Source organism: Heteronotia binoei, chromosome 10, assembly GCF_032191835.1.
Source record: "Heteronotia binoei isolate CCM8104 ecotype False Entrance Well chromosome 10, APGP_CSIRO_Hbin_v1, whole genome shotgun sequence".
NCBI classification, from domain to species: Eukaryota; Metazoa; Chordata; class Lepidosauria; order Squamata; family Gekkonidae; genus Heteronotia; species Heteronotia binoei.
The window spans coordinates 33,607,816-33,635,063 of record NC_083232.1 but is presented as its reverse complement, the minus strand read 5'-3'; the positions used below and the strand labels follow the sequence as shown (position 1 = coordinate 33,635,063).

General features: G+C 43.7%; 1 protein-coding gene across 7 annotated transcripts in view; it reads left to right on the top strand.

Annotated features, from left to right (window-relative positions):
- KIAA1217 (KIAA1217 ortholog) overlaps window positions 1-27,248 on the top strand; it is a 570,030-nt gene that overhangs the window by 380,297 nt on the left and 162,485 nt on the right. Inside the window, exon 4 of one of the 7 annotated variants that reach the window (XM_060248356.1) lies at window positions 11,513-11,593. The exons of 5 other annotated variants lie outside the window; for them this stretch is intronic. In XM_060248356.1, coding sequence (XP_060104339.1) covers window positions 11,513-11,593 — 81 coding nt within the window. Of the gene's footprint in view, window positions 1-11,512; window positions 11,594-27,248 lie in introns of those variants that run through there. One more of the 7 variants, XM_060248361.1, reaches the window with a different exon arrangement.

The window sequence follows — 27,248 nt, the reverse complement described above, 5'->3', positions numbered from 1 at the left end:
TTCACATTATTTTTTGCTGTGGGTTAAAGCCAGTGATTTCCAACATGGTTCCTGTGGGCACCATGGCACCTGTTAATATATGTCCTGGTACCCACTTTCTTTTTCTTCCCCAAAGCATTGATCCCCAAACCAAGCAGCTGGCTTTCTTTCATCTCACTGGAGCAGAGGGGGCTTCAGACGACTCTGGGAAGAATCACTTCTAGGTCTGCGGGCAGCACCCATTGGGGAAGCAGCCAGCTTCAGTTTTCAGTATGCAAACATACCCTCAGGGCTCAACAAGGCTGGGAACCCCTGAGCTAAAGGGTGGCAACCAAAGGGTTCTTGAGCCTTGACTCTTAGACCCTGGCTCACAGCCTGTGGCCGTGAGTTAGCCATCCATCCCAGTGGATTCAAAGCCAGCCCCAGAGTTGGAATTGTGCTGTGTATGTTTGTTTGTCCAAACTATGTTTGTTCTAATTTTTGTAAGCTATTTTGAGTCCCTGATTCAAAGCAAAAGAGACTGAGGCTGCAATCACATACACTAAATAATGTACTTTCAATCCACTTTCAATGCACTTTCCAACTGGACTTTGCCAGTTCACTCTGTAAAATCCAGTTGGAAAGTGCTTTGAAAGTGGGTGGAAAGTGCATTATTTAGTGTGTGTGTTCACAGCCTGCAAGTATCTAAATAATAAACATTCAGTGCAGACAAACCAGTTAGAGAAAAAAATATAGACTTTGGCAGTGTTAAGTTTGATGCCCCTTTGTTTCTGTTTGCTCTCCTTTGTTAGGATGATTCTTGACATTCAATCCAATTGGCATGGTGATTCCTGTTACTTTCTTTACATCATGACACTGGTAAAATAATGCAGCTGCTATGCAGTGAAAGGTATTGCATATGACACACATTCAAGGATGGCTCTGAGGCGGAATGCTTTCAGCTTTCCGCCTTTGAAATGACTCCAGTACTCATATAGCCTCCTTTTGCAAACTCAGATGCTGCTCCCCCTTCTGGTTGTAAAGTCACTGTAAAGGTGTGGCTGCTTGAGGACTGGAACAGAGAAAGTGAGGACAAATAATAATACCAATGTGCTTATGAGTGGAGAAATTTCCTGAAAACAGACATCATGAAATACTCCCAGAGAAAGCAGATAATTGGGGTACGGAATGTTGGGTCTAATCTTGAAACAGTTTACTCCAGAGTATTCCTATTGATGTATTTGGCAACTGTCTGGAGTGAAGGGTTTCAGAAGCATGGCCTGCATATTAACAAGCGAATGCATCTGAGAACTGAAAATATTTCTGCTCTGAGAAGTAAAGAGAGACGGAGAGAGATAAAAGTACAGAAAACAAAGAGATGAAAAATAGGTCTCTCTGCAAGGAATATTTTTAAACGCAACAAGTTGTAAATTCCTTTGTAAGCCCATATTTAAAGCGAGGCAAGTTACGATTCTCTGGCACAGGGCCCAGAAGTTTTATAAATCGAAAACCATTTTATGTGCTGGGTTCTTTTGAGTTTTAAAACCTTGCCTTGGTCGCTGAACGGTGAGGTCATCAGTTCCCCCATATCCAAGTCTTGTCTGATATCCCAGTCTTTTAAACCCAGCAAAGCCGAGAGGAGGGCTGTGTGCTGTCTAAATAAGATGCTGCAAATCGATATTTTATATAACTTAGCTGGTGTCTGAATCTGGATTTTGCTTGTGTTTCAAAATAGTCCCTTGCTCTGTAGGCAGTTCTTTAGCTCTTATGTTCAGTGTCGTGGCTGCAGAACCTAGCAACAGAGTAGTTTTGTTGCCAGCAAGGGAACAAGCCTGCTTTTGGAGCAATCTTGGGACTGGGGTTGGCCAGGGTTGCCCATGGCAGTCATTTGTCAAACTTGATTTACATTTAGGTCTAGTGGCCTCTTTATAGACTGGGAATTGCTCAGTAATGTGATGTTACTGGCAAAGTATTGCATTTGGAGAAGAGAGAGCCAACATCTGAACCTCAGGAGTAGAGGGCAACTTCAGGGAAGGCCTTGGTCTTTGTGCGATATTTGTGGGCCGTCAGGGACAACTGGTTGTAGGGTTGCCAGTCGCCAGTTGGGGACAGGGGATCCCCTGGCTTGGAGGCCCTCCCCCCACTTCAGGGTTATCAGAAAGCAGGGGGGAAGGTTGAATGTCTGCTGGGCACTCCATTATACCCTAGGGAGACCGATCCACATAGGATATAATGAAGAATCAATCAGTAACCACCCTGAGCCTGCTTCAGCGGGGAGGGTGGGATATAAATCCAGTAAATAATAACAGATCTCTGGGACTCGGGGTGGGCTGTTGTTGTTGTTTTTTTTAAGTAGAGGCTCCAAAAGATACCTGTGATATCAGCTATTATCAGCAGACTGGAATGGAGTTCTGGAATATTGCAATATTGTGTTAGTTAATGTTGCTAAATTGTAATTTATTATTTGATGGTTTTAGGATTTTAATGAAGTAATATATGTTAATTCATTAAAATCTTAAAACCATCAAATAATAAGGTGTTTGTTGCCCATCCTGAGTTTGCAAAAGAAGGCTATGTGAATACTGGAGCCATTTCAAAAATGGAAAGCCTCAACAAGAAAACAAAGTTTCGGCATAGAATCTGGTACCTCTCCTCAACCTACCCTTTCCTCAAGTTTCAAAAAGATCACACCAGGGGGTTCAATTCTATGAGCCCTAAAAGAAGTCCCCATCCTCCATTATTTCCAATGAAGGGAAGGCATTTAAAAGGAATGTGGTCCCTTTAAATGTGATGGTCAGAACTCCCTTTGGAGTTCAGTTGTGTTTGTCACAACTTTGCTCCTGGCTCCACCCCAGAGTCTCCTGGCTGCACCCCCAGAGTCTCCTGGCTCCACCCCAGAGTCTCCTGGCTGCACCCCCCAGAGTCTCCAAATATTTCCTAAGTCAGACCTGTCAACCCTAACTGGTTGGCCACTATATGAAACAGGATACTAAACTAGATACCCTGCAGGTCTTCTCCAGCAGGACTCTTTTTATGTTCTTATGATGATGAAGAAGAAGACCATAGATTTATACCCTGCCCTTCTCTCTGGATCAGAGACTCAGAGCGGCTTACAGTCTCCTTTATCTTCTTCCCCCACAACAGACACCCTGTGAGGTGGCTATGGCTAACCCAAGGCCATTCCAGCAGCTGCAAGTGGAGGAGTGAGGAATCAAACCTGGTTCTCCCAGATAAGAGTCCGCACACTTAACCACTACACCAAACTGGCTCAGTTAATCAGCCAGTTGGAGTCTGCAAGATCAGGCATTTTTCCGCCATTATCTAAAAAGAATAAAAATCACTAATTGTTTGGAGGTAGCTAAGGAGTAGCAATGAATTCCTGTCTGGCTCCTGTATAGACTCGGCAAGTATATACTAGTGCGTGCTGAACAAAGCCATTTTTTAACTTGTGTCACTGATGGAACTGATGGGTGGATGACAGGTGCTTATTGAAAGAAGAGAGGAATGCAATGAAAACCTTTTAAATAATAAGGTAGATATACAAACCTTGTCATTGGGATGGTTTGGTACAAAATAACTGGGCTTCCCTCACCCAAAGGCTATATAAGAGGTTTTGCTCTGCTGTCAAGCTTACAGAATGCTGTCAGCTTTGATTCTGAAACAGTGCCGGAGGAAGCTCAGACTTTGGGTTGATACAGAAGAAAAAAAAAATTACACATTTTTATGTAACTTGTTCTTCCCTTCCTGGCAAAGTGCTCAAACATGTTAGCCTTTGTGTTCAGTTAGCTTCTCTTTAACTCAGTTTTACAAACCAATCCAACAGATGCCGATGTCATTCTTTCCCTAGGAAAAAAAGGTTGGAGGAATGTCAGAGCACTTTCATACATGCGGCTTAAATGGGCTTTTCCGTAAATCAGTTTGTAACTCTAATATAAGTTCATATTGGCAAGAAAGGCCATTTGATTTCTCTTCCATATGCAATCTAGCATTAATGAGTTTCACATTCAGTACAAAGAGCATGAAAGAGGACTGAAACTTTTTTGGGTGTCTATCTAACACTACAGTCCTATGCAGAGCTACACTCTTCTAAGGCCATTGAATTTAAGATTACGCTGTTTCTTTCTCCAAAGTGTCCTAACTCAAGCAAGCTATCTAATAAATCTATAGTATTTGAGTTGTTTCCCCCTCAACTGAATACGTTTATTTAAAAGCAATTTTAAATATTAAAAAAGGATTAAATTAACATATATAGTTACGGCATCCATCATACAGTAACGGCATCCACCATCCAGGAACTCTTCATATAACCTAGCAATTTGTTTCATTTTTTTAGCTTGTTAGTCTCAGTTCTTCAGTTTGTGAAATTAGAATAGCAATCGGTGCAAAGTTGCTTTGGAGATGATGGAAGACTGCAAACTATATTTCATACATCTCTTGGTGAAATGTGTAATCAAGTCACACAGTCAACTTATGGTGACCTATAGGGTTTGCAAGGCAACAAACTCACAGTTGTGGTTTGACATTGTCTGCCTCCGTGTGGCAGCCCTCAACTCCTCTGGTGGTCTCCCATCCCAGTATTAACCAAGGCCAACCCTGCTTAGCTTCTGGGATCTGGCAAAGTTGGGCTCACCTGGGCCATCCAAGTGTGGGAAATAATTTTTTCATCAGTAATTGAAGAATACTTCATGTATCTTTAGGTGTCTACCTTGAAGGTTGTCATAGTTCATTTGGAAACACAGTTGGGTTTACAAATGCATATCATCCACTTAAACTCATCAAAGAGCCAGGACTAGTTGACACTCACTGTTGAATGCACAGCAGGGTTTAGCCTATGTAAAATGGCCATCAAAAAGTGTGTTGCTATCAAGTGGTTTTGTTTTATAAAATGAACTCAAGTGTACATGTTCATTATTTGAAGAACAGGAGTTGCACGGAAATCTTTGAAGACCAGAGTGACATTATCATGTTTACAATGGACACAGTCCATGCTCTGCTTGGTATTTTATGTGGTTTAATAATTTGCAGCACCTGAGAAATGGTCCTACATTGTAAAAGCTTTTGCACTTACTGTTGCAAACATAAATTTCTGTTCCTGCAGATCAACACCTATTGTTGAATGGCATGGAAACTCGAAACATGCTAGGGATGTTCCACATGGTAAATGGCTTTCTACTGTTGCAGTCATCATATATCACCACCTACTAGACTGAAGTACACTTTAGAATTGTGAGGCTGACATAATGAAGCATAGATTTGCCAGCCCCCAAGCCCCAATAGGGGATCTCCCAGATTTGGGGGCTTCTCCCCACCGTGGACCAGCTGACCAGTGGGGGAAACCTCTCCTCTAGACAGGGATGTCACCATGTGATGTCCCAGATGCAGTGATGTCACCTGGAAGTGTTGTCGTGATTTTGGCAACGTTATGCAGGAGACTCTCTAGGTTTTGGCCAACTCTGTGGTTTAAGCCTAATTTAACCATAGAGTTAGGTGAAAACCAGAGTGTCCCCCATGTGACATCCCGCCTACCACAAAAACATTCCCCAGATCTCCCTGCCAGATGGGTGAGGGGACCTACAACCCTAATGAAACATCAGTCACATGTTAATCTCTCCCAAGCTTTGCTAAATTGAAATACTAACAAAAATTACGGTATACTCCATAAGCATATGCTTTCATGGACCGCAGCCCATATCTTCTAGTGCTTCACAGGTTTACGCTTATGGTCAGCTGAATTATTACACCTGTGTAACCATTTTTATGCATGACATCTCAATGCCTGTTATATCCAAGACTCCCATACACTGTGTGGATTTGTCCCTTAGCATTCCTTTTACTGCTATCACATTCGGAAAAAAATGTGGAATCTGCCAAGGTCTTGGTAGAACAGAAATGTAGCATTAGGGTAAAACTGCTTTGCTGGTCTGGGTAATATTGCTAGGCAATGATTCCCCAACAAACACCATGATTTCAAATAACAGCTGTTGCTCCAAGCCAAAGCCTCCTGGTTAAGCAGTATTGTAAAGCTTCAGGGTAGTCTGAAACATGTTTCAAATTATCGTAGCATACCACTGCTCTTCAGCATTATTTATATATTATCCATTTTTAAAGCAGAAATTTAGAATCAGTTTAGCGCAGTTAGGGTTGCCAGGTCCCAGGGGGGTTCCCCTGCTTTTGGAGGCTTCGATCCACCACCAGCCAGCAGGGCAATTCCAGGTAATGACATCACATTGGGGACATTGTGCATGATGTCCCACCCACCCCCTGGAACGCCCCCCTCCAAATCCCCCTGCCATGATTGCAAGGGGACCTCGCAACCCTAAATGCAGTGGTTAGAGTGGGGTGGGGATCCCCAATATGATGTGCATGGGCATGATGGTTTCCACTGTCATCTTTGCTAGTGCCCGCCAAGTATTTTTGGAAGGAAGGTGGGGCCAGCAGGGGTTCTGGTTAGCCACTGAAGATCTCATTGGCTTTGTGGATTAAAGTAACATTGTTTGGGCAGCAGTTCTTGCTGTAGTGTTTTCTCCCTCTCTCACTCCTGCTTCACAGTATATTTTTAAAAATTACTCCTCTTGTTGTCCCCTATGTTTGGGTTTCTGCTCTGTGTGGGTCTTTGTGTGTGTGTCTTCACCTCCCATGGCAGCCATTTTTCAGCTTGGCTCACTGCTCCATGTCAGAATTCCAGAAATACTTATGAAGGTTGGGGCAGCTCAGTTGGAGTGTAGAATTTGGAAAGCTCAGGTTCAAACCCCACTTTGCCATAAAACTCATTGTGTGACTTTGAACCAGACACACTCTCTCAGTCTAACCTACCTGACAGGGGTATAGTGAGGAAAAAAATGGAGGAAGGGAGGCTGATGCCTGCTGCCCTAAACTCCTTGAAGGAGCAGCAGAATAAAAATCTACTAAAACAGAGTTATGTTCAGAAGCTCTTTTGTTGGGTTTAATTGGATGTGCCAACTTTGGACTCAGAAGAAATGCCCTTTTAACAAACAGAGAAGGTCACAATGAGGTGTAAGACAGAAAAACTTCTGGAAGATTAGCAGCCATTAGATGTAACTAGAGGATATGAAAAGATTACGTCTTTGCTGTTTGACCTGATGTGAACATCTCACTAGATGCTGCTATTCTTTGCTTTGTTTAATGTGCCTTACAGAACAGCTATTTCTTTTGATTAGCCAGGTCACTTTAAGTAAAGCTCACAGGAAAACAACAGAACCGAATAAAGGGAATTCTGCTGCACTTGGAATGGATCTTAGTTCTTTCTTTCGCCCACTCTTCATTTTCAAATCACTACTAGTTTATTTTAAAAACACACATACACATATGATCTTGGTTTCTTTACAGCTTATCTCTGTGTGTTTCTTATTTCCAATAAGTCATAAATGGCTTACGAGGAATCATTTTTCCAAGCAATGAAGTAATTTCCCCAGCAATGTAAGGTAATGATTTCAGGTAGAGAATCAACAAAAGGAACTGGTGGGGCTTGAGCAAAAGCAACAGATTTCAAGTTTGTGCAACTGTCTATTTTTAAAATAAGGACATAAAAAAGACAAAGAAATGCTGAAATCAACTAACTTAAGTTTGGGCCAGCGAAAGAAATTTCAAGCATGTGCAAACAGCTTCACCCAAGACCCATAAATCTATATATAGGTGGCTAAAAAGAGCCCCCCCCCCCTTTTGCTATTTGCTGCCAGTATTTGGCTGTAAGGCTTAACAAGTTGGGACTGGAGCATATGTGTATGTACTTTGAGAGATATGGGGAGGGGGGAGCTTGTGATAGTTTTTTGGAAGTATGTAGCCTGACAAATCTGAATTTATATGTTTCACAAGTTTCCATTAGCTTTATAGCATTTGTTTTCTAGTCCAGTGAGAGCTGGCTGTTGTCCTTGGGCATATTTGCAAAATAGTCTTCATTACTTTCCTCCAGTTGGTTCCTAATTCTCCCAACAGTTTGCCTGGTCTGCTACTTACTATTCATCTAGGCTCCCACTGTCAGTTGTATGATCGGATACACTCTTTTCCATGGCTGCAACATTTGTGTGCTATTAATATATACCAGTCCCATTAGCCTTTGGCCCATGCTCAGCAGAATTGTCACTCCTCTCGTTCTCCCGACATTAACAGCATTATCAGGAAATACTGCTTTCCCACAAAAATTTTCGTCAGCAGGAAATCTGCATTTGATCCCAAATTTCCTCCCTAAGCTCTTTAAAAGCCAAGGTCCTTCCAACTTAAATACCAGCATCTGCATATTCCGATCCAGCCATTGTTTCCATTACAGTCTCCTTCCAGTATTGATTCTTGAAAAGGGAGACGGAACCTCAATTTTCTGTCTAACACATTTTAGAATTACTTTCATACTATTATTCTGCTGGTAGTAGATTAATCAGTTTAAGCTTTAGCTGGTTATAATGACAGGGCCATGAATTAAAATGTTCCTTGAAGGAGGATGTTTTTATTATGGCATGCTGGTGTTCTTTACTTTCACACACACTAAATAACACACTTTCAATCCACTTTGAAAGTGGATTGCACTTTGCAACCAGATTTTACTGTGTGGAATGGCAAGATCTACTTGTTTAAGTTTATTCACAGCAGAAGCCAGCAAACACAATACAGATAAAAACCAATGTCGGTTATAGTAACCCATATAAATTGTGCTGAGAGAACAGAGGTAAAATTGCTAATCAATTATAAAACATACATACAGTTTATAATGGGATGAAACATTTTAAAAACTACCAACTATGAGAGAGAGAGAGAGAGAGAGAGAGAGAATGCCTACCTATTTCCCTTCAGAGCTATGAGTGACTTTCTAGTTCTGATGGCAAGCCAGCCAAATTTAGCTAATTTGAGTATAACCATAGGGTTCCTTGAAAATGGTCACTGAAGTGGATTGAAACCACGTTCTTTAGCATGAGTGAGAGTGCCGATATAAAATGTAGGGCTGCCAGCTTCTGGGGGAAGCTTGGAGCTCTACGGAGATCAGTTCCCCTGGAGGAAATGGCAGCTTTGGAAAGTGGGCTGTATAGTAAAACAACCCCACTGAGTTCCCTCCCCTCCTCAAACCCTGCCTTCCATAGGCTCTGCCCCCAAATATCCAGGAATTTCCTGACCTGGAGTTGGCAACCCTGATCACTTCTCAAATATGCATCTTTACGAGGTTTAGGATATATACATATTTAGTTAAATTTAGCTTGTTGGACAGAAGTATGGATACATACACAATACGTGATACTTGTATATGGCTACTTTTTTGCCTTTTGTGCATCCAGGGCTGGCTCGCCAACTAGGCGGTTGCCTAGGGTGCCGGGAGGAAGGGGGTGCCGAAGTGGACTTCCTTCCCTTCCTGGTGCCCAAGACAACTGCCTAATTTGCCTCCCTCCCCCCTGACTCCGCCACCAGCTCCCTCCTGCCTGCCGCGGTCCCGCCCCCCTCAGAAGCTCGCCCTGTCGCCACCTGCTCCTCAGCTTGCCCTGCCACCACTACCACTGCAGCCAGCTCCCGCTTGCCCCCCCACTCGCCCTGCTGCTGAGACAGCTGCCAGCTCCCGCTCCCCGCTCACCCTGCCACCCACTGCAGCTGCCAGCTCCCACCCCCCTGCTTGCCCTGCCGCCGCAATCACCAGCTCCTGCTTGCCTCCTGCTGCAGCTGCCAGCTCCTGCCCCTCCTGCTCGCTCTTCCACTGCCACAGCCACCAGCTGCCGCTTGCCCCCCCCCCCCCGCTCACCCTGCCTCCACCACAGCTACCAACTCCAGCTTGGCCCCAAGAAGCTCACCATGAGGACCCTGAGCCATACTGGCTTTGAGGTCTGCGTGTGTTTTGAAGAGACCTCTGGAGGAAAGTTCTTCCTCCTCTTTTCCGGAAAAGCCGCCCTGAGCCATTCGTGGGAAGGGCGGGATATAAATTCTAAATAAATAAATAAAATAAATAAATAAAAAAGGCGGGAAGAAACTTCCTCCAGAGGTCTCTTCAAAACACATGCAGACCTCAAAGCCGGTATGGTAGGGCATCCTCCCAGCGAACTCAGGGGAGGTGCGAGCAGAGGGGGGGGCACCTGTCTGGGGGCGCCTGCCACCTACAAGTAGCCCCGTGCCTGCTGCTTACTTGCGAGTAGGCAGCAGCGCGGGCGCTACTCACGAGTAGGTGGCAGGTCCGGGGACTCAGAGATGGGGGCAGAGCTGTGCTGCCCTGTCTAGGACGCCAGAAGGGCTCAGGCTGGTCCTATGTATGTCTTAATTTTTTCCTTCTCGTGTTCCTATTGGTTATGGCAAAGAACAAAATGAGGTATAATTTATGAAGTAAAAATTGCACTACTTAGCATTGCCAGCTCTGGCTTGGGAAATCCCTGGAGATTTAGGGATTCTGTGGAAGGCAGAATTTGGGCAGGGGAGGGAGCAAAACAGGGTTTTGATTCCATAAAATTTAGCCTCCAAGGCTGACATTTCCTCCAGGGGAACTGATCTCTGTTTCCTGGAGATCAGTTGTAATTTCAGGAGATCTCCAGCCACCACCTTCAGGTTGGCAACCCTACATTCTGCTTGATCTTCAGACTGGGGGAGAAATCCATATGGGCACAACTTGGGGCACATATTTCCACATGAAGTGAACAGATGCAGGTGGTGAATCCCTTTCATTGACACTGTGAAAGGAAGAGAGAATGCTCCCTTTGGATCTTAACGGCTCCCTTCTGCTTCCTGGATTTGTGTGTATCATGCACATCCAAAGCTTAAAGCATTGAGGTAGTTCTCCCCTCCCCCCTTCTTTTAATTTGAATTATTTCTGTCTTCGTATTAACTCTTTATGTTTGGTACATATCCGTTCAATTTAAAAAAATAGGGCAGGTGGAATGAGAAGGAGGGAAGGAAAGGTTACATCAGTGTTTAGTTCAGGGGGTTGGACTAGATGACCCTGGAGGTACCTTCGAACTCCATGACCCTATGATTCTGTTCTGTGAATCTGAGGACGTTTGATCTGTGTGTGCAAAGGTGTTTGGGGACTGAAAGGGAAGAAGGAGCAGAAGTTTCAGGTATTGGGCTGCAGCAAAAATGTAGGTGGAAAAAACTGAAAATGTCATCTTGGAGTGTTTGTATAAGAAAAGTATAAATTGACTTGACTTGTATAAATACAAATGAGTAGCTGTGTTACTGTTTAGCAGCAAAATAAAACAGAAGTCCATTGGCATCCTGGAAACTAACAAAAGTTGTTCCAGAGTGAGCATTCATGAGCCAGAGTCTACTTTATCAGGTGCACTGAAGTGTACATCCATTAGACTGATGTATTTATATTAAATACTGAAAACTGGCTGGCAGGGAGAGAATTCCACAGTTCTAAGATCACAGTTCCAAAATCAGCATTCATTTTCTGCCATCCCATTGACACATTTCTTAATTATCTGTGCCTCATGTCCTTTTCTTCTCCACATTGCTATTTTTTATTGCTGTATATTTTCACTTTTATACTTCCACTCCATCTTTTGTTCTGCTTTGTTTTACATTAAACATTCTTTCCCCCCTCCCCCTTCTTTCTTTCTCTTTTTTCGATCCACAGGCTTTGCAGTGCATGTTGATCTCCTTCCATTCAGAACTTGACATTCAAAGGTACTTGATGAAAATTGAGTCCTCTCAGAGAGTTAGTACTGTACTTTTCTTTTTTCTGCACTCTGCCTGGGATTGAGCCTGTCGCTTTGAAATTGTGTGACGCTCATGCCACAATGAGCAGAATTGTCCCTGTTTAAAATGAGGCCTGCATGTTTTGTTGTTCTCGCAAACTTGAGCTGGGTAATGCATGGAGCACCTTTTAAAACCTGCGTTTGAAGTGTTGTGTTTTTAACAATGAGACCTGGCATAGATACCTAAAACTGCATGAAAGGGCTGTGATGCTTTGTTCTGACCAGCACAATGATTTCTGTAAACCAGGGCCAGATCTTACTTCTATTTCGTTCACAGCCATTTTGGGCACTCTATGAAGTCACAGGCATCTGCCTGTATCGGACAGATAGTGCTCAGGAAAGATACCGAAAGCCAGTGAATTTAAACATTACAGGTTTTACAGCTTGTTTCAGACACAAGTCCCCTCAGCCCATGTCCCTAAGAGGCATTCCATTTGCTTGAAATCTTTATGTAACTAGCCCATTAAAAACCTTGGACAAGATCTGTGGGACAAGAAGAAATTAATTATTTCATGGGTGGGTTGGAATATTAGTATCAACACATAGTACATTAACCTTTATAAGCACAGACCACAAACGCAAGTGTTGTCTTTATTTTATATTCCCATTGGGTATTTGTGTTCAAGTAAGAATAAAATAAGATAATCTGTTTTTTGGACCAAAACATGTCCCCAAAGGCCAAGATAATAAAGCCTCATGTCTTCTCCTTCCCCACCCCCAATCTTTTATTGTGGTTTTAAGATGCTATTAAGAATATTTCCCCTTTAATCATTCTCATACTGTCTATTTTCATAAATCTGGTCCTCATTAAAAACTGCTGTAGTAGGTAGAATACCATACTTAGATAAAACTGAGGCATCTCTGGTAATACAGCTTCCAGCTCTGAACTGAGAAATTCTTGGGGATTTGGGGGATGAAGATGGGGAAGGGAGAGACCTCGGTGGGGTATAATTCTATAGAGCCCATCTTCCAAAGTAACCATTCTCTCCAGGAGAACTGACTTTTTAAACCTGGAGACGACTTATAAATCTGGGAGATCTCCTGCCAGCACCTGGAGACCAGCAACCCTACTAGTAAGTATTATTTCGGTTATAGTGGGATAGAGGGTAGGAAAGAGGGTGGGGTGTTCAGATGTGCATGTTGAGGGACCTTCGTTTATGCTGGAGTATATACATTAATGCTGTGGCTGTGAGTGCTGAAATGAAATTTTGACAAGATGAAGATGATGCCAGTTGAAAAGTCTCACATCCTACAGAGAGCTGGACTGCCCACTGTGGGGAGGTGGAGCTTTCATTAGTGAAAATTTTGGGATTACTACTGGGTCCAACCCTTTTAGCAGGGCTGGCCCAAAGGCTTTTAAAAGGTGTTGTAGGCCAGCCAGTTGGACTCCCCTCCCCGATGCTAGACTCCCCCTACTACTGCAGCCCAAGTACACTTAGAAATGACATGTCTGCTGGCCCATGAGCTGGGTGGGTGCAGAGCCTGGTGGCAGTAGAGCCTGTGGTTATTTGCTCTTCCTTCATGGAAGCAGGGCATGGAAGGGTAGGCCAGGTGAAGTGGAGGAGGGAAGGCTGGGAGAGTGACCACAGCTCAGGGGTTAGGATTGCCAATCCCCAGTTGTGGGGCAACCGTAACCCCTGAGTTTGTGCTGTCTTAATCCCCAGTTGGGGGCAGGGGATCCCCTGGTTTGGAGGCCCTCCCCCACATCAGGGTTACCAGAAAGGAGGGAAGGGAAATGCCTGCCGGGCACTCCATTATACCCTATGGAGACTGGTTCACAGGGAATTAGTCTGTGGATATCTGGGGCTTTTTAAGGGGCTGTTTTTTGAGGTCAAGGCTCCAAATTTTCAGCATAGCATCTGGTACCTCTCCTCAAACAAGTCCAATTCTATGAGCCCCTATCCTTCATTATTTCCAAATGGGAGGGAAGGCATTTAGAAAGTGTGTGGGCCCTTTAAATGGGATGTCCAGAACTCCCTTTGGAGTTCAGTTGTACTTGTCACACCCTTGCTCATGGCTCCATCCCCAAAGTCTCCTGATTCTACACCCAAATCCCCCTGATATTTCTTGAGTCAGACCTAGCAACCCTATCAGCGGTGTCTGGACCTAGATGAACAAGGTGCCTCTGCTGCCCCAAGAACTGAGTGCTTGTGGAGCTCAGCATGACAGTAACCACTTCTCTTCCCCTCTCTCTCCTTCATGGGAGTGGGGCAGGGAAACGCTGGCTTTGCAAGTAGGCCCCCCAGCCAGCACTGCCACTGATCATGCCATGGCAAGGCAGTTTTGGCATCCCAGGCCCCTAATCTCTGGCAGCATAGGAAGTCACCTGCTTAAGAGGTGGGCTGGCTCTTCCTTTTAGCAGAGAGAGAGATGACTACAGTAGCTAACAGCACTTTTTCCCCATTGGGCCTCGCCTGGAAGTTATCCCCTATTTTTGAAAACAGCCTGATTGGATAATCTTGAGACCAGACTGCTGTACTGTGTTCTATGTGGGGCCCTCTTGAAGAGAACTCAGAAATAGTTGTCTCAAAACGAGGCAACATGAGTGCTTTCAGGGACTAGGTGCTGTGAGTTTGTGATGCCTTTGCTGAAGGGGTTACCTTGGCTGTTTGACTGTTCAGGGATTCAGTTCAAGGAGCTGATTGTGGCTTCCTCATACCTGCAGAACTGTCCTTTCATCATGCAGTGGAATCTGTTTTGCATTCTTTGTATAAGCAAGAATGATGGTTGTCCAAGCTCAGGCTTTCTTTCTGGCAAACCTATGCTCTGAATACCATGTCAGAGGCAATAGAAAAGGTGGTGACCCACCTGTCTTTTAGAAAAAAGATGTAAAGCAGAGCTCTTTAAAAGAGCTTTTGAAGGGATATAATTGTCTTCGGGGACTGATGTGTATGAACTGTCTGACTGATAGAGGTCATCACTGGCACTGTTTAAGCATTGTGCTGTTTTTGTGATCCCCTGGGTCCTGAACTGGGAGAAAGTCAGGTTAATTTTTTTAAAAAGTTTAGCAATTATTGGACACAAACCTTGATCCAGATAGAAGATGGAAAGGTCCAGGCACTCCTTAAAGTAAAATTGCTTTATTAAGAATTATGCTCTGGAAGATAAAGCTGACTTTTTCTATATATTAATGGACAATTGCCTCCAAAATTGCTCCATCTGTCAGCAGATGAACGTGGAGCGATAGCTACACCAAGCTTTGGCTGTGAGTTTGAACTGTTCAAGGCTAAAGTCATTGACCAGCTACCCCAGAATTAAATTTATGAGACTTATATAAAAATCACATGCATTCAACCCCTCACTCCAGGAGAATGCAATGAACTTTTTGCTAGCAACTGTGAAGGTGATCCTGCCTTCTGCATAATTAGACAGAGACCAGGAATTAAGTGTCCTGCCCTTTTCATATTCATTTCTTTCACAGTCCTCTGGATTAAAGAACATATTTTTGGCTGGCCATGTCAGCAGTGTGGTTTATCAGCATCAGATGGGAGCTGTTAACGGATGCCAGAAAATTCTCGAGATTTGTTTTCAATGTAGCTCATCCTCTAATAATATGAACTATGAAATCACTGATCTAGCTGAAGGCACTTGTGACTAAGCCCCATTAAAATCATGGTGGTGTTAGTTAGGAGTAACTAAAGTCCCATGCATTTCTCTGAGATTTTGTCAGGACTAACTGTAGTTGGACTGGCGCCATTGTCTGAATACAAAGATGTGTTCTGAGGTGAAATGAAAGAAGCCGTAAGTCAGCGGCCAAAATGTGTAATATGTTGTTTTGCTGCTTAACAATGGGGAACAGGATCCTGCCAACATTGGAGCAGTGGCCAGAGGGTGCACGTGTGCAGTGAGATATGACTCCTTGCCATGGTGATAGAATGTTACAGTACTCAGAAGATCATAAGACAAGATGACATCAGCACATAAGAAGCTCTTTCCCTTTCTGATTACTAAGGATATGGAAAAGCTCCTTTCCCTCTGAGGAGAGAGAAGAAGTTATGCAGACTGAATTCTATTGGCATGAGAATATCAAAACTAGATAAACATACCTTGAAAATCCATAAGAAAAGGTGGCCATGCATACTTAATTTTTCTTTATACATGCATTGAATGATTCTCATGTTACATTCAGTGTGTGTGCAACTGAGCCTGTGATTGAAACTGCACCTTTATTCAGGTGCTGGTCCCTACTTTCAGTTATTAAGAGCATTGGCTCTTCCTTACAAACTGATGTACATGTGTACATGCAGGGGGTCTCTGCATTTGCTGTAATGCAAACAGGGTTTTTGAGGAAACCTGTCTCTTGTACAAAACTGGTCTGTCAGATATGCTGGCTGGGGTAGATAAATCATCCCTCTTCATTAATTCTGAACCAGGTTTCTTCTCAGCTTAGTCTCCAAAGGAACTAAGAAACTAATGAGGAGTTAGGGAAACTTTGCTAAAACTGAGTAAGCTCAGTAGCTCAGACAGATCTAAAGCCCGACAACTTCAGCTTGCCAAATCTTCGGGTTAATGTTCATGGAACTATTTTAATGAGTGTTTGAATTATTAACTCAGTTCTCAAGCCTTAATTAATAGTATTTCCTAGGAAACAATGGCTGGGGTCCAAAAGTCTGTACATAGGAGTCTTTTCCACTTACAGTTGTTTCCATATCCCCTGAACATGCGCGCACACACACAAACACACAAAAGCTGAGCTGAAAGGCCATGAGACCCTATTTTTGACAAGAGCTGTCACCAGAAGGGAAAACTGCATACACACTTGCATGCACACATACACGTAGTCATGTCAAAGTACTTTGCTCACAAGTATTAACTTTTTTGGTTTCTAGGATTTTGTAAGAAGAAAATAATGAAAACAAAACAAAATTCGATATATTTACTTTCAAGGTAGGCTATGTGGGGATAATATGTGTCATCCAATTGGGAGATCTTTTCATTCAGCTTTTTAGAATCCATATGGAAGGATCGATAGTCCCATGCCTAACCATACTCTGAAACAGGTGGGTTGCCTTGTTGGGCTAAAGCAGTAGAACAAAGTTTGAGCCCAGTGGCACCTTTAAGACCAACAAAATTTTATTCAAGGTGTGAGCTTTCATGTGCACCTACACTAACTTAGATATAGTGAAATGGAATTTACCACTCCACAACTAAGAATGATCTCTATCTCCAATTTTGACATCTTTATTTGCTACACTGTTTCCCCACAGAATTAAATCCAAATAACGGTGACCAGCTGAACTTGTTATTCCTGTTTCCATCTGTTAAAACATCTTGACCGATTTCTCACTAGCGTTGCTCTGCCCCCAGGCTTCTGTTTTCCCTCAGCACAAGCAATCGATTTCCGCGGATGCATTTTGACATGGGGCTCCTTCCAATTCCCCGTGTGGCATTGTCATCCTTAAAAGACAGCATCACAAAACCATGTGGGAACTAGAGAGAGCCCCACATCAAAATGCTGATGAGGAGCAACTGGTGGGAAATAAGTCACTTGCACTGGGGGAAACAGAAGCCTGGGGGCAGAGCAATGCTAGTGAAAAATCGGTCCTTCAATATGTTGTATGCTAATTTGCTGTTCATCCTCTGCATTATATGTATGGACTGCTAAATTCCATTTCATTGTATCTGAGGAAGTATCCATGTTCCTGAAAACTCATGCCTTGAATAAAACTTGTTTGGTCTTAAAGGTGCCGCTAGACTCTAACTTCATTCAGACTCTGAAACGTTACATATCTCTGCTAACACAAGAGTGATCGCACCCCATGCTTCCCCCACAAAGTAGTGCTTGTACTGAGGATGCTTACCCACTTGAATACTGATCATTCAGAGAAGCTGCTCTGTCCTAGGTGCAATGAAAAATGTTTGGATAATGAGAAGCTCAACTAAAGATAAGCTTACAAACCAGGCTTCTATCCTGGAGACATGCAAGGGGTTCACAGTCCTCTGCAGCAGCTGCTATATTGTTAGTTTCCTTGCAAGGGGAGAATCCTGTATAGTTATGGTGGCTTCGTAAATCTTTTGCTTCCAAAATACAAATGTTGTGCAGAGTGAACAGATTGTAAACACCTAGGTAATCGCAGGGGACTTGAAATAGCATCAGGTTCCAAAAGGAACAGCAACTCCCCCACACCCCACCCCAACACACACACGCTAACTCCATGCCACTGCTGCCAGATGCAAAAGAAGTTGTTTCTCTGGTGAAATGCTATAAACACAAAAGACATTCCTTGAGTTATCCCCATTATCCGTGGAAAGTGAGGTGTTATGCAAATTTCATTGGCTGGGAGCAGCCAGAGGCCATCAAAGGTAGGGGCGGACCAGCTATTTAACTTGCAGGGGAAATTCCTGGTGGGCTACTTCCTCAGACGAGCATGGACAGCCAGGAGCAAGCACATAAGCTCTGCCTGTCCTGCAGAAATCCCTTGGCTCAGATGTGGCATAGTGGAAGTGTGGGGAGAGGCAATGGGTAAGCTGACACCCATTGATGGCTCCGTTGTCCAGATCTGAGCCGATTCCCTTGCAGCTGGGAATCATTGCGCTGCAAGAGACCCTCAGCCTGGCTTGCTCTGGGGCCATCTTAACTTTCCAGGTCACCCCGATCAAAGGCCCATTAAAGCAAGCATTTTTGTTGACCAGTATTCTAAAGAGAAAGTCAGTTTTGTGTTACTGTGTAACTTGCTTGTAACATAAGGAACATGTTATGAGCGACGAGGACCAGCTGGTATCTGAGCCTGCAGCCAGCCCCTCTAGTGCTCTGGAGGTTGACATGAGCAGCCCTCGCACCTGACCCAGCAGCAAAGGAGGAGCAGGCACAGCTGCAAGCAGGGAACCTGCCTGACTCACCCCTGTAAGTAGCATGATTAAGGGAATGCCTACGCCGCCGCTTACCAGCCCAGTGGAGGGACGCATGCCTAAGGGGAAGGCGGTCGTTAAACCCTGAGTATTAGCAGGAGCTTCCCCGCTCTTAATTGGAGCCCACTAGAGGGCCATTTAGCCCCTGCTCAGGGCTGGGGTCTCCATGGAAGCAACAAGTTGTTTTGGCACAACACATGTCCACCTCGGCCCCTGCATTCACTCAGATTCTTTGGTATCCTGACTCCCAGCTCTAGACGACCTCGCCTTCCGCTCCCTGACTTGGCTTTGTGACCCAGCTTTCATTGGAACTTTTGGCTAGACCCAGGATTGGACTTGGACTTGCTCGCACCTGCACCCAGCCCATGACAGAATGTAGATATCAACCTACTGAGCCACTTTGGGGGTTTCTATAGTATTAGACTACATCCCTTCTGCTTTTTTTTTTTTTTTAAAGTGGCTGTATTGGAGGGAAGGAGCTTTACTAATCTCTGGGCAGCCATGAGGGAGCAGGAGGATTCTTGCCACAATTTAGTGAGCCCTAGAATGATCTCCCTCTCTCCTTTTTTTAAAAAGCTTTCCTTTGCATAGTTGCCTATGTGGTATTTTCTGTGAAGTTTTATATGCTGCCCCCCCCACAAGTACCCCAACCAATGTTCATTGAATTTCGCACATTGCAGGCTTTTCCTCACCATTTGATAATGAAATAATAATAATACCCATGAAAGTTAAAGGAGGTATACTTCATCCAGCTGCTGAGTGTTTGGAGTTTCTTTCCCAAGGCTTGAATCGATTTCTGTTTTCACAGGTGAAAATCCTCAAGATTCGTGTGAGGATAAATTCCACCCCCCATGCATGTGTTTACAATAAGTAGAAGTTGGGATAATATACTAGTTAGATTAAGAGATATATAAAATGTTTTCTCTCTTCTGGAAAGTGATGGTAGGGAAAACCTTTGAACAAGGATTAGAAGCATAGCAAAATGAGTAGCATATGGAATGAGGGCTTTTAGGTTGCAGAGAGCTTATGGAGAGGTTTGAACAGTATTTTTTTGTATTCCTTTTGCACAGAAACTTATTGTACCTGCTGTAATTTGCTTGCAAGGCCTGGCTACCCAGTGTCAGGAATACAAGGGAAGTTTTCCCACCACTGAAACAATTCAAGGTTGCAGTCAGACAACAGACTTGGCATGATTTGGTTGCACTTCTATTTTATCTGATGTTAGTTGTTCCTGAGAGGTTTGCCCAAACATGGCACCCTTAACCTGCCTTCCTGTACACTCACACTATGGCTGTTTTCCCACTGAGCTTACCTCGGAGCGAAGTCCCTCTTCACCGCGCAGCGTCTGCGTGGATTTCCCACCAACTGCTCCGAGGCTGCTCTGAGTAACCAAGTAGAGACGCGGCTTTTGCGTCGCTAACGTAAACTGGTTTTTAGCAGTTTCCATTTGCGACGCAAAAGGTCGGGAACTTCCTGGTTCCTCGGAGCAGCCTCGGAGCAGTTGGTGGGAAATCCACGCAGACGCTGCGCGGTGAAGAGGGACGTCGCTCCGAGGTAAGCTCAGTGGGAAAACGGCCTATGGTTAACTGTTCAGATTGTTGCTGCACATTAACCATGGAGTGGGCAGTCCAGAGGCATCCTTTTTTTGGTCTTTCATTGCATGCACATAAGCATGTATCTGAAGCTCTGACAGTTACACAATCCCTCTGCCAAGTACTTTGGCCCCTCTCAGCCTCCTTTGCTTTGCTTCTGTTCCTTGGAATACATGGGAGGGGGAAGTGTAAGCATCATACATGAGAGTAGCCCCATTTTCAGTACATTTACTCTCATGTTAATCATAGGGTGCTCTCAAACAGCAGTTCTTTTTCTGCTAACACGGTTGGCATTGGGGAAAATGGGGTGGGGAGTAGGGTTACCAGCCTCCCTGCCAATATGGGAGCCTAACTAGGGGCTATTTTCAAGGTTGTCCAACCCCTCCCCACCAGGGCTCTCAATCCTGACGGAATGTTAAATGCAGAAATGCACAAGAGGTGATTGATGGCCTAGGGGACACTTACACACATATGTGAAAATGACTTGAGTTCACAACAGGGGAGTTCAGACATCTGGGAATGCAGGGTGAAAGCTCTGACATCCTTATAGACTGGACTTTCCCCAGTGCCTAATAACTCTAATTTGAAGGTGGGCCAAAACAGGGTGCCAGTGACTGGGAGGCAGATGTTGCTGTCTGATCGTGCACTTTCAATCTGGAAGGGAACAGCAGCACTATTGGATCAAAGTGCACATCTGACCACAGCCAAAGAGCACCTCTTGGCTACCATTCAATACATGGGAGGAGAGATGGAGCATGTATTCACAAATGCTGTTGGCTTGGGTTGACCCCAGCCACCACAAAGCAAGCCCACTGTATTAGCTTAGAACTTTGCTTAGCAAGTCCTGTTGGTCTCACTGGAATGCATAGGAATATTGGGAACTGGCTTATCCTTAAACAGATGTGTGTATACATAGTTGTGGATGGTCATGCATTCTTAATAACAGCACTGAATATTTAATATTTTACAACAGACAAGATGAGATAACCATGATCCTCTGAGGCAGTGCTCTTTGCATCTCATTTAAATGTCACTAGAATATATGCCTGGGGATGCAGTCAGGGGCCCCCAGCATTGGGGTTTGAACTTCAGAGTCCATTCCATGCCTAAAATGTAGATGGATCTTGCCAAATCTTGTTAGTTTTCAGGGTACCCCAAGTCTCTTATTTATTTCCTACTGTGGCGGTATTTATTTTGGGTTGGCTCTCCTTATGATCCTAACCATATTCTTTATGGTCTTAAACATATTTTTAAATATACTCTTTATGAAATTGGCTACAAGAACTCTTTCTGAAAGTAGCCATTCTCTTATGAAATGAGCACTAAGCTCTTCAAACACCTTAGAAGCCTCTATATTTTTCTATGGGCGTTTTCGCACTGACCTTCAAGTGGTGCGACCACCCTCCTCACGCCGGCGGATCTGCAGGGATTTCGCACCAGAAGCGCCGGCGCACCCAAAAGAGCCGGCGACTTCCGCCGCGAAACCAGCTCAAACGGAAACCGCCAAGAAGCAGGAAAACGTTTGAGCTGGTTTCGCGACGGAAGTCGCCGGCTCTTTTGGGTGCGCCGGCACTTCTGGTGCGAAATCCCTGCAGATCCGCCGGCGTGAGGAGGGTGGTCGCACCACTTGAAGGTGAGTGCGAAAACGCCCTATGAGTTTTGACTGCAGTTATGCATTTGGCCACCAGAGGTTTCAGTCTCTCAGCATCTATAGAGGGCCAGATGGGGTAACTGGGTACAAGGTCAACCAATATGGCAGCCATTGGCATAAACCCAGAAACTTGGTTTAGGGAACTGCTTGCCTGAGGTGTTCCTAGCCATTATTGTTTATTGTTGATGGTTGGCCATGAAATTATTTACTGCTGAATGACACAAGTAGCTGTGTGTATGAGGTCACGAGGTATGGGTATGAGGTCATAAAAGTCTACTTAAGCTGTGGATTTTTTGGTTCATGCTGCTGATCTGGACCAGAGGGTAGCAAGACTCCCTCTGTGTCAGATTATGCCACACTAATTGGGACTTAAAATCTTGGACTGCTCTGCAGAGACAGTTTCTTCTGCTGAGCAGCCTAAGAGAGGAAACAGCCTTTGCTGATTTAAAGCACCTTTGGTTTGAGATCTCAAAAACAGAGAAAATGCTCAGATTTATAATCTAGAGCATAGCATCTACTAGGGATTTGGGACATAGATTTTAAAATGGGAAAATGTAGACTAAGAAGGCTAAGTCCTATTGGGATGTATATTTTTCATTATTGCTTTATTGTATTTTATACTTTATGCTCTGTGTAAATTATTTTCTGTTCTGCTTTTTTGTCCGTATATTTTAAGCCTTCTAAAGGAGTGTTCTTAAGTCTAAAGGAACTGTAAGAGCAACTGTACTAATGTAATCTCTGTTCTGCCTTTCTATCAATATATCTGAAGCCTTCTGTCTAAAGAGGAAACTGAATTGTACTAATGGTATCTAAACAGTTTGCCTTCTGTCTAAAGAGAAACTTGGAGTCTAATAAACTGTTTTTGCTTTGAGAAGCCTGGAGTCAGATAAAGTTTATCTATGAGGTCTTAAAACTTATTAGTGAGTATGTATTAGCCTTCTGATAATTACAGGTTGTTTTAGTTCCTGCAGGGTTTTGATTTTGGTGTTTTATATTGTTGGGGGTACAATAGAAATCCCCCAACACCTACTATGAGGCTTTAATGTTCTGATAAGTGTCTCTTAACTGCAATAAGATCTTTCTGATAAATCAGGGGCTGAAGGTGCAGGATTAGAGTTTCAAAGGAAAGAGTGCAAGAGAGAAGACAGCCTATGCTGATGAAGAAGCTTAAAGGAGATGTTGAAACTAGGACATTAGGAAGATGGCATGCAAGAAACTCCTTCCCAGGCAGCCCAGCAGAATGAATGAGATAACCTCATGGATGGTGAAAGAAATATGAACAATGAAGTTTCAGAGCATTTGGGTAGACATCAAAGCTGAGCATCACTTGATTATTAAGTGCATTTCTCAGAAATGTTCAGCTTCATTCCCTTTAACAGTTTCAGCTTTTTATTTTTACCTTAGCATAAATTTGGGTTTCACAGTTAATTGAAGAAGTTTCTACTTCTCCGCTCTTTTACACAGAAACTAAAGTATGCTCTGTACGCTTTCTTAACCTGTTTCCAAGAAAGGGGGCATAAACGTTTTACCTATGTAACCATCATTTCCAAGACATTCCAGTTTTATAATTGTATCCTTAACCTCTGTGGTGAGTCCCAAGACCAGGCTGCACAGAAATAAATTGGCTGCCTGAATGGTTTTGTTCATCCATTTACTTATTATTGAAGAGATAGAGCATATCAATATGTTGGCATATAAGTAACACATGATCAGTTGAATGGCCAGTGTTTTTCAGTATATATAGCTTTGTTGGATCATTAATTGATTACTTAAATTTTTACCCCACTTCTCAGTATTGGTTTCTGAAGCAGCTCATAGAAATAAAATGACATATTTTAGTGACAATTTAATACATATATTCCTTGATGATTCTCAGCTGAGGTGGATCAAAACAAAATGAAGCATTCTCTTAACAGTTTTCCTATGGATGAGAGCCAGTTTGGTGTAGTGCTTAACTGCATGGACTCTAATCTGGGAGAACCGTGTTTGATTCCCCACTCTTCCGCCTGCATCTTCTGGAGTGATCTTGGATCAGTCATAACTTTTTCAGAGCTGTTCCTTCAAGAGCAGGTTCTGTCTGAGCTCTCTCAGCCCCACCTACCTCACAGGGTGTCTGTTATTGGGGAGGGGAAGGGGGAGAAGGTTCTAAACCGCTCTGAGACTCCAAGTGAAGGGTGGGGTATAAATCTAATATCCTCCTCCTCCTCTTCTTCTGCTACTTCTTCATCAGAAGATATTTCTAGTTATCTTTTTTTATGTCTCTTTATCCTGTTCTTCCTCCAAAAAGGTCTTGGCAGCACTTATTTGCTCCCTTCCTCCATTTTGCTCTCGCAGTCACCCTATGAGAGTAAGTTATGGTGAGAAAAAGTTACTAGGCTTAAGTCACCAAGTGAGCAGTTTTCCTTGGCCAGGCCCTGGTCCAGGACTGTACCCTCAGCTCCACTCTGGTTTTCTAATTAGATATGATCTGAGGGTTATGACTTATACCTTCATCACTGGCAGGCTTTAATTGATGAATTACAAGCTTCTAGGAGAGCGAGAGCCTCTCTTTTTTTAATTATGAAACTAGTTGCTTCATGATCCCTTAAGATGACTTGTAGATTGATATAGAAGGATATCACCTGGGATAGAGGTAAGCAGTTTTGAATGGGTTTTACTCCTTTTTTTTTACAAAGATACTACAGACAGGATTCTTGTTGTCATCAGGGTTTGAGGGCTTGATGAATCTGTGTTCTTTTCCAAATATATATTCTTCAGTCATTCTGCAAAAGCAAGTGAAAGGACTCCTGTAATAGGGCAATCCTGTGGTCCTGCTATAGTGGCAGCTGCTATGCCAGGGCTAATGTGGGCGCAATGGAGTCACCGTCCTTCAAGTTTCAAGTGGCAAAGTTGAAAATGCAGGAACAGAGAAAGGGACAAGTGCAAATATAGAAATACCTGTCTCCAGAACTGTACCCAGCATTCATGACATGACATAACAAGGCCACAATGTTAGCCATGGAAGCTTAGAACCAGAGAATAGAAAAGGGCAGAGCCAGATATGGAAACAAAGTCTGTCATTCCAACCCCAACACATAGCTATCTCAACACATAGCTAGCCGTATTAGTGAGAAAACAGACATGTAGAACTGATAGGCCACAGTTTTCCCAGGATGGTTCAGAACATAAGACCAATGCATCCCCTTGCCCCCGGCGTCTTGAGAACACCACAAAGAATACATGAGCCTTTGTGTACAAATACGTGGATGGTGGTCACATGGACACAGGAGAACATTCAGTATCACAACATTGGAGGCAGTGTGTGACCTGACTGATAGGTCAGCAGGGATGAAACTGTGTAATTGGAAGCAGTTGAATGTTGGTTTCAGTGTCAGCCTGAGAGAAACAGAGGTGACTTCCACAAGATGAGGATGACATTGGGGGTAGTTTTGTCATCAGCAACACTTTTAGGTACAAAAGGGAAACTCATCAGGTCCAGGACCACAATCTTTCACTTCAGAAAGCTCTCCCTGCCCTTCTCACTTAAGCCACAGGTGCAGACAAAAAAAGGACTTAGCTCTTCTGAACATAGGGCAAAGTCCATTCTTTCTACGCAATTCATGCTGGAATCTTATAAAACAGTGCTGAAAGGTCCTGTGTTGAGTGGTAGCTCACTGAAATAACAGCTGCTTAGTACAGATGAGGTCCCAGGTTCAATCCTAGCCTACAGAATTTCATGTGAAAAAGATGAGAAGGAAGAGGGGTGAGAACTTTTAGACACATATAGAGGTACTTAACTAGATTAGATACATAACTTGTGATGATCAGATAAGGATTGCTGCTTGCACTTGTTTTCACTCTAGGTAAATAACAAGCCTTCTTGCCAAAATCAGATACTGTTCATTGAATGTGAAGCCAATATGCAAGAGGACATAAGAAGCTGCCATATAGAAGGTCAGATCCCTGGTCCTGAGAGATTGTACTTATTTTCTGTCCTTGGAATTTTTCCGAAGTCTCAAGGAGAAGTTGTTCACAGATTCTATTTTCTGGAGATCCTTTGGTCCTTACACATGTAGGGCATGTGCTTGTACCACCCAGTTAGAGTTCCTCCCCATAATGTAATTTTCATAGAATCATGGAGTTGGAAGGAACCTCCAGGGTCATCTAGTCCAACCCCCTGCACAATGCAGGAAACTCACAAATACCTCTCCCTAAATTCACAGGATCTTCATTGCTGTCAGATGGCCATCTAGCCTCTGTTTAAAACCTCCAAGGAAGGAGAGCCCACCACATCCTGAGGAAGCCTGTTCCACTGAGGAATTGCTCTAACAGTCAGGAAGTTCTTCCTCATGTTGAGCCGGAAACTCTTTTGATTTAATTTCAACCCATTGGTTCTGGTCCTACCTTTTGGGGCCACAGAAAACAATTCCACACCATCCTCTATATGACAGCCCTTCAAGTACTTGAAGATAGTGATCATATCACCTCTCAGCCACCTCCTCTCCAGGCTAAACATCTCCAGCTCCTTCAACCTTTCTTCATAGGACTTGGTCTCCAGACCCCGGACCATCTTCGTCGCCCTCCTCTGGACCCGTTCCAGCTTGTCTATATCCTTCTCAAAAAGTGGTGCCCAAAACTGAACACAATACTCCAGGTGAGGTCTTACCAGAGCAGAGTAAAGCAATACCATCACTTCACATGATCTGGACACTATACTTCTGTTGATACAGCCCAAAATTGCATTTGCCTTTTTAGTCACCGCATCACACTGTTGACTCATGTTCAGCGTAGGATGCACTAAGATTCCTAGATCCTTTTTGCACATATTACTGCTAAGACAAGTGTCCCTCATCCTATAACCATGCATTGGATTTTTCCTACCTAAATGCAGAACTTTACATTTTTCCCTGTTAAAATTCATTTTATTGGTTTTAGCCCAGTTTTCCAGCCTGTCAAGGTCATCTGTATCCTGTTTCTGTCTTCTACTGTATTTGCAACCCCTCCCAATTTAGTCAGCATTCAACTGTTCTTTCAAAGTCTTGGTTTTTATTTTGCTTCGAAGCTAACACCTTACTTGGTGTAATTCACAGAGCTTCCAAACCTTGGTTTGCACCAGTGAATTTAACAGTCGGTGTTCCATTTCTGCAAAGCAGATATAAATTAATGAATGGAACTACTTCAAACATCTCCTTTAATTAGTGTATGGTAAGCTGCTTAGCATTTGAATGAGCAATGCTAGCCGCAGTGAATAGTTAGCCATTTTTGTGAAGTGTGCTGGAATCCAGAATGGAATTTAAAATGATTTATATGAAATGGTGACCCCCCCCCCCCCAAAACAAAACAAAACAAAACCCTCCACCTGCTTTCAGAGCGAGTTTGGTGTAGTGGTTAAGTGTGCGGACTCTTATCTGGGAGAACCGGGTTTGATTCCCCACTCCTCCACTTGCACCTGCTAGCATGGCCTTGGGTCAGCCATAGCTCTGGCAGAGCTGCTATGAGAGCCCTCTCAGCCCCACCCACCTCACAGGGTGTCTGTTGTGGGGG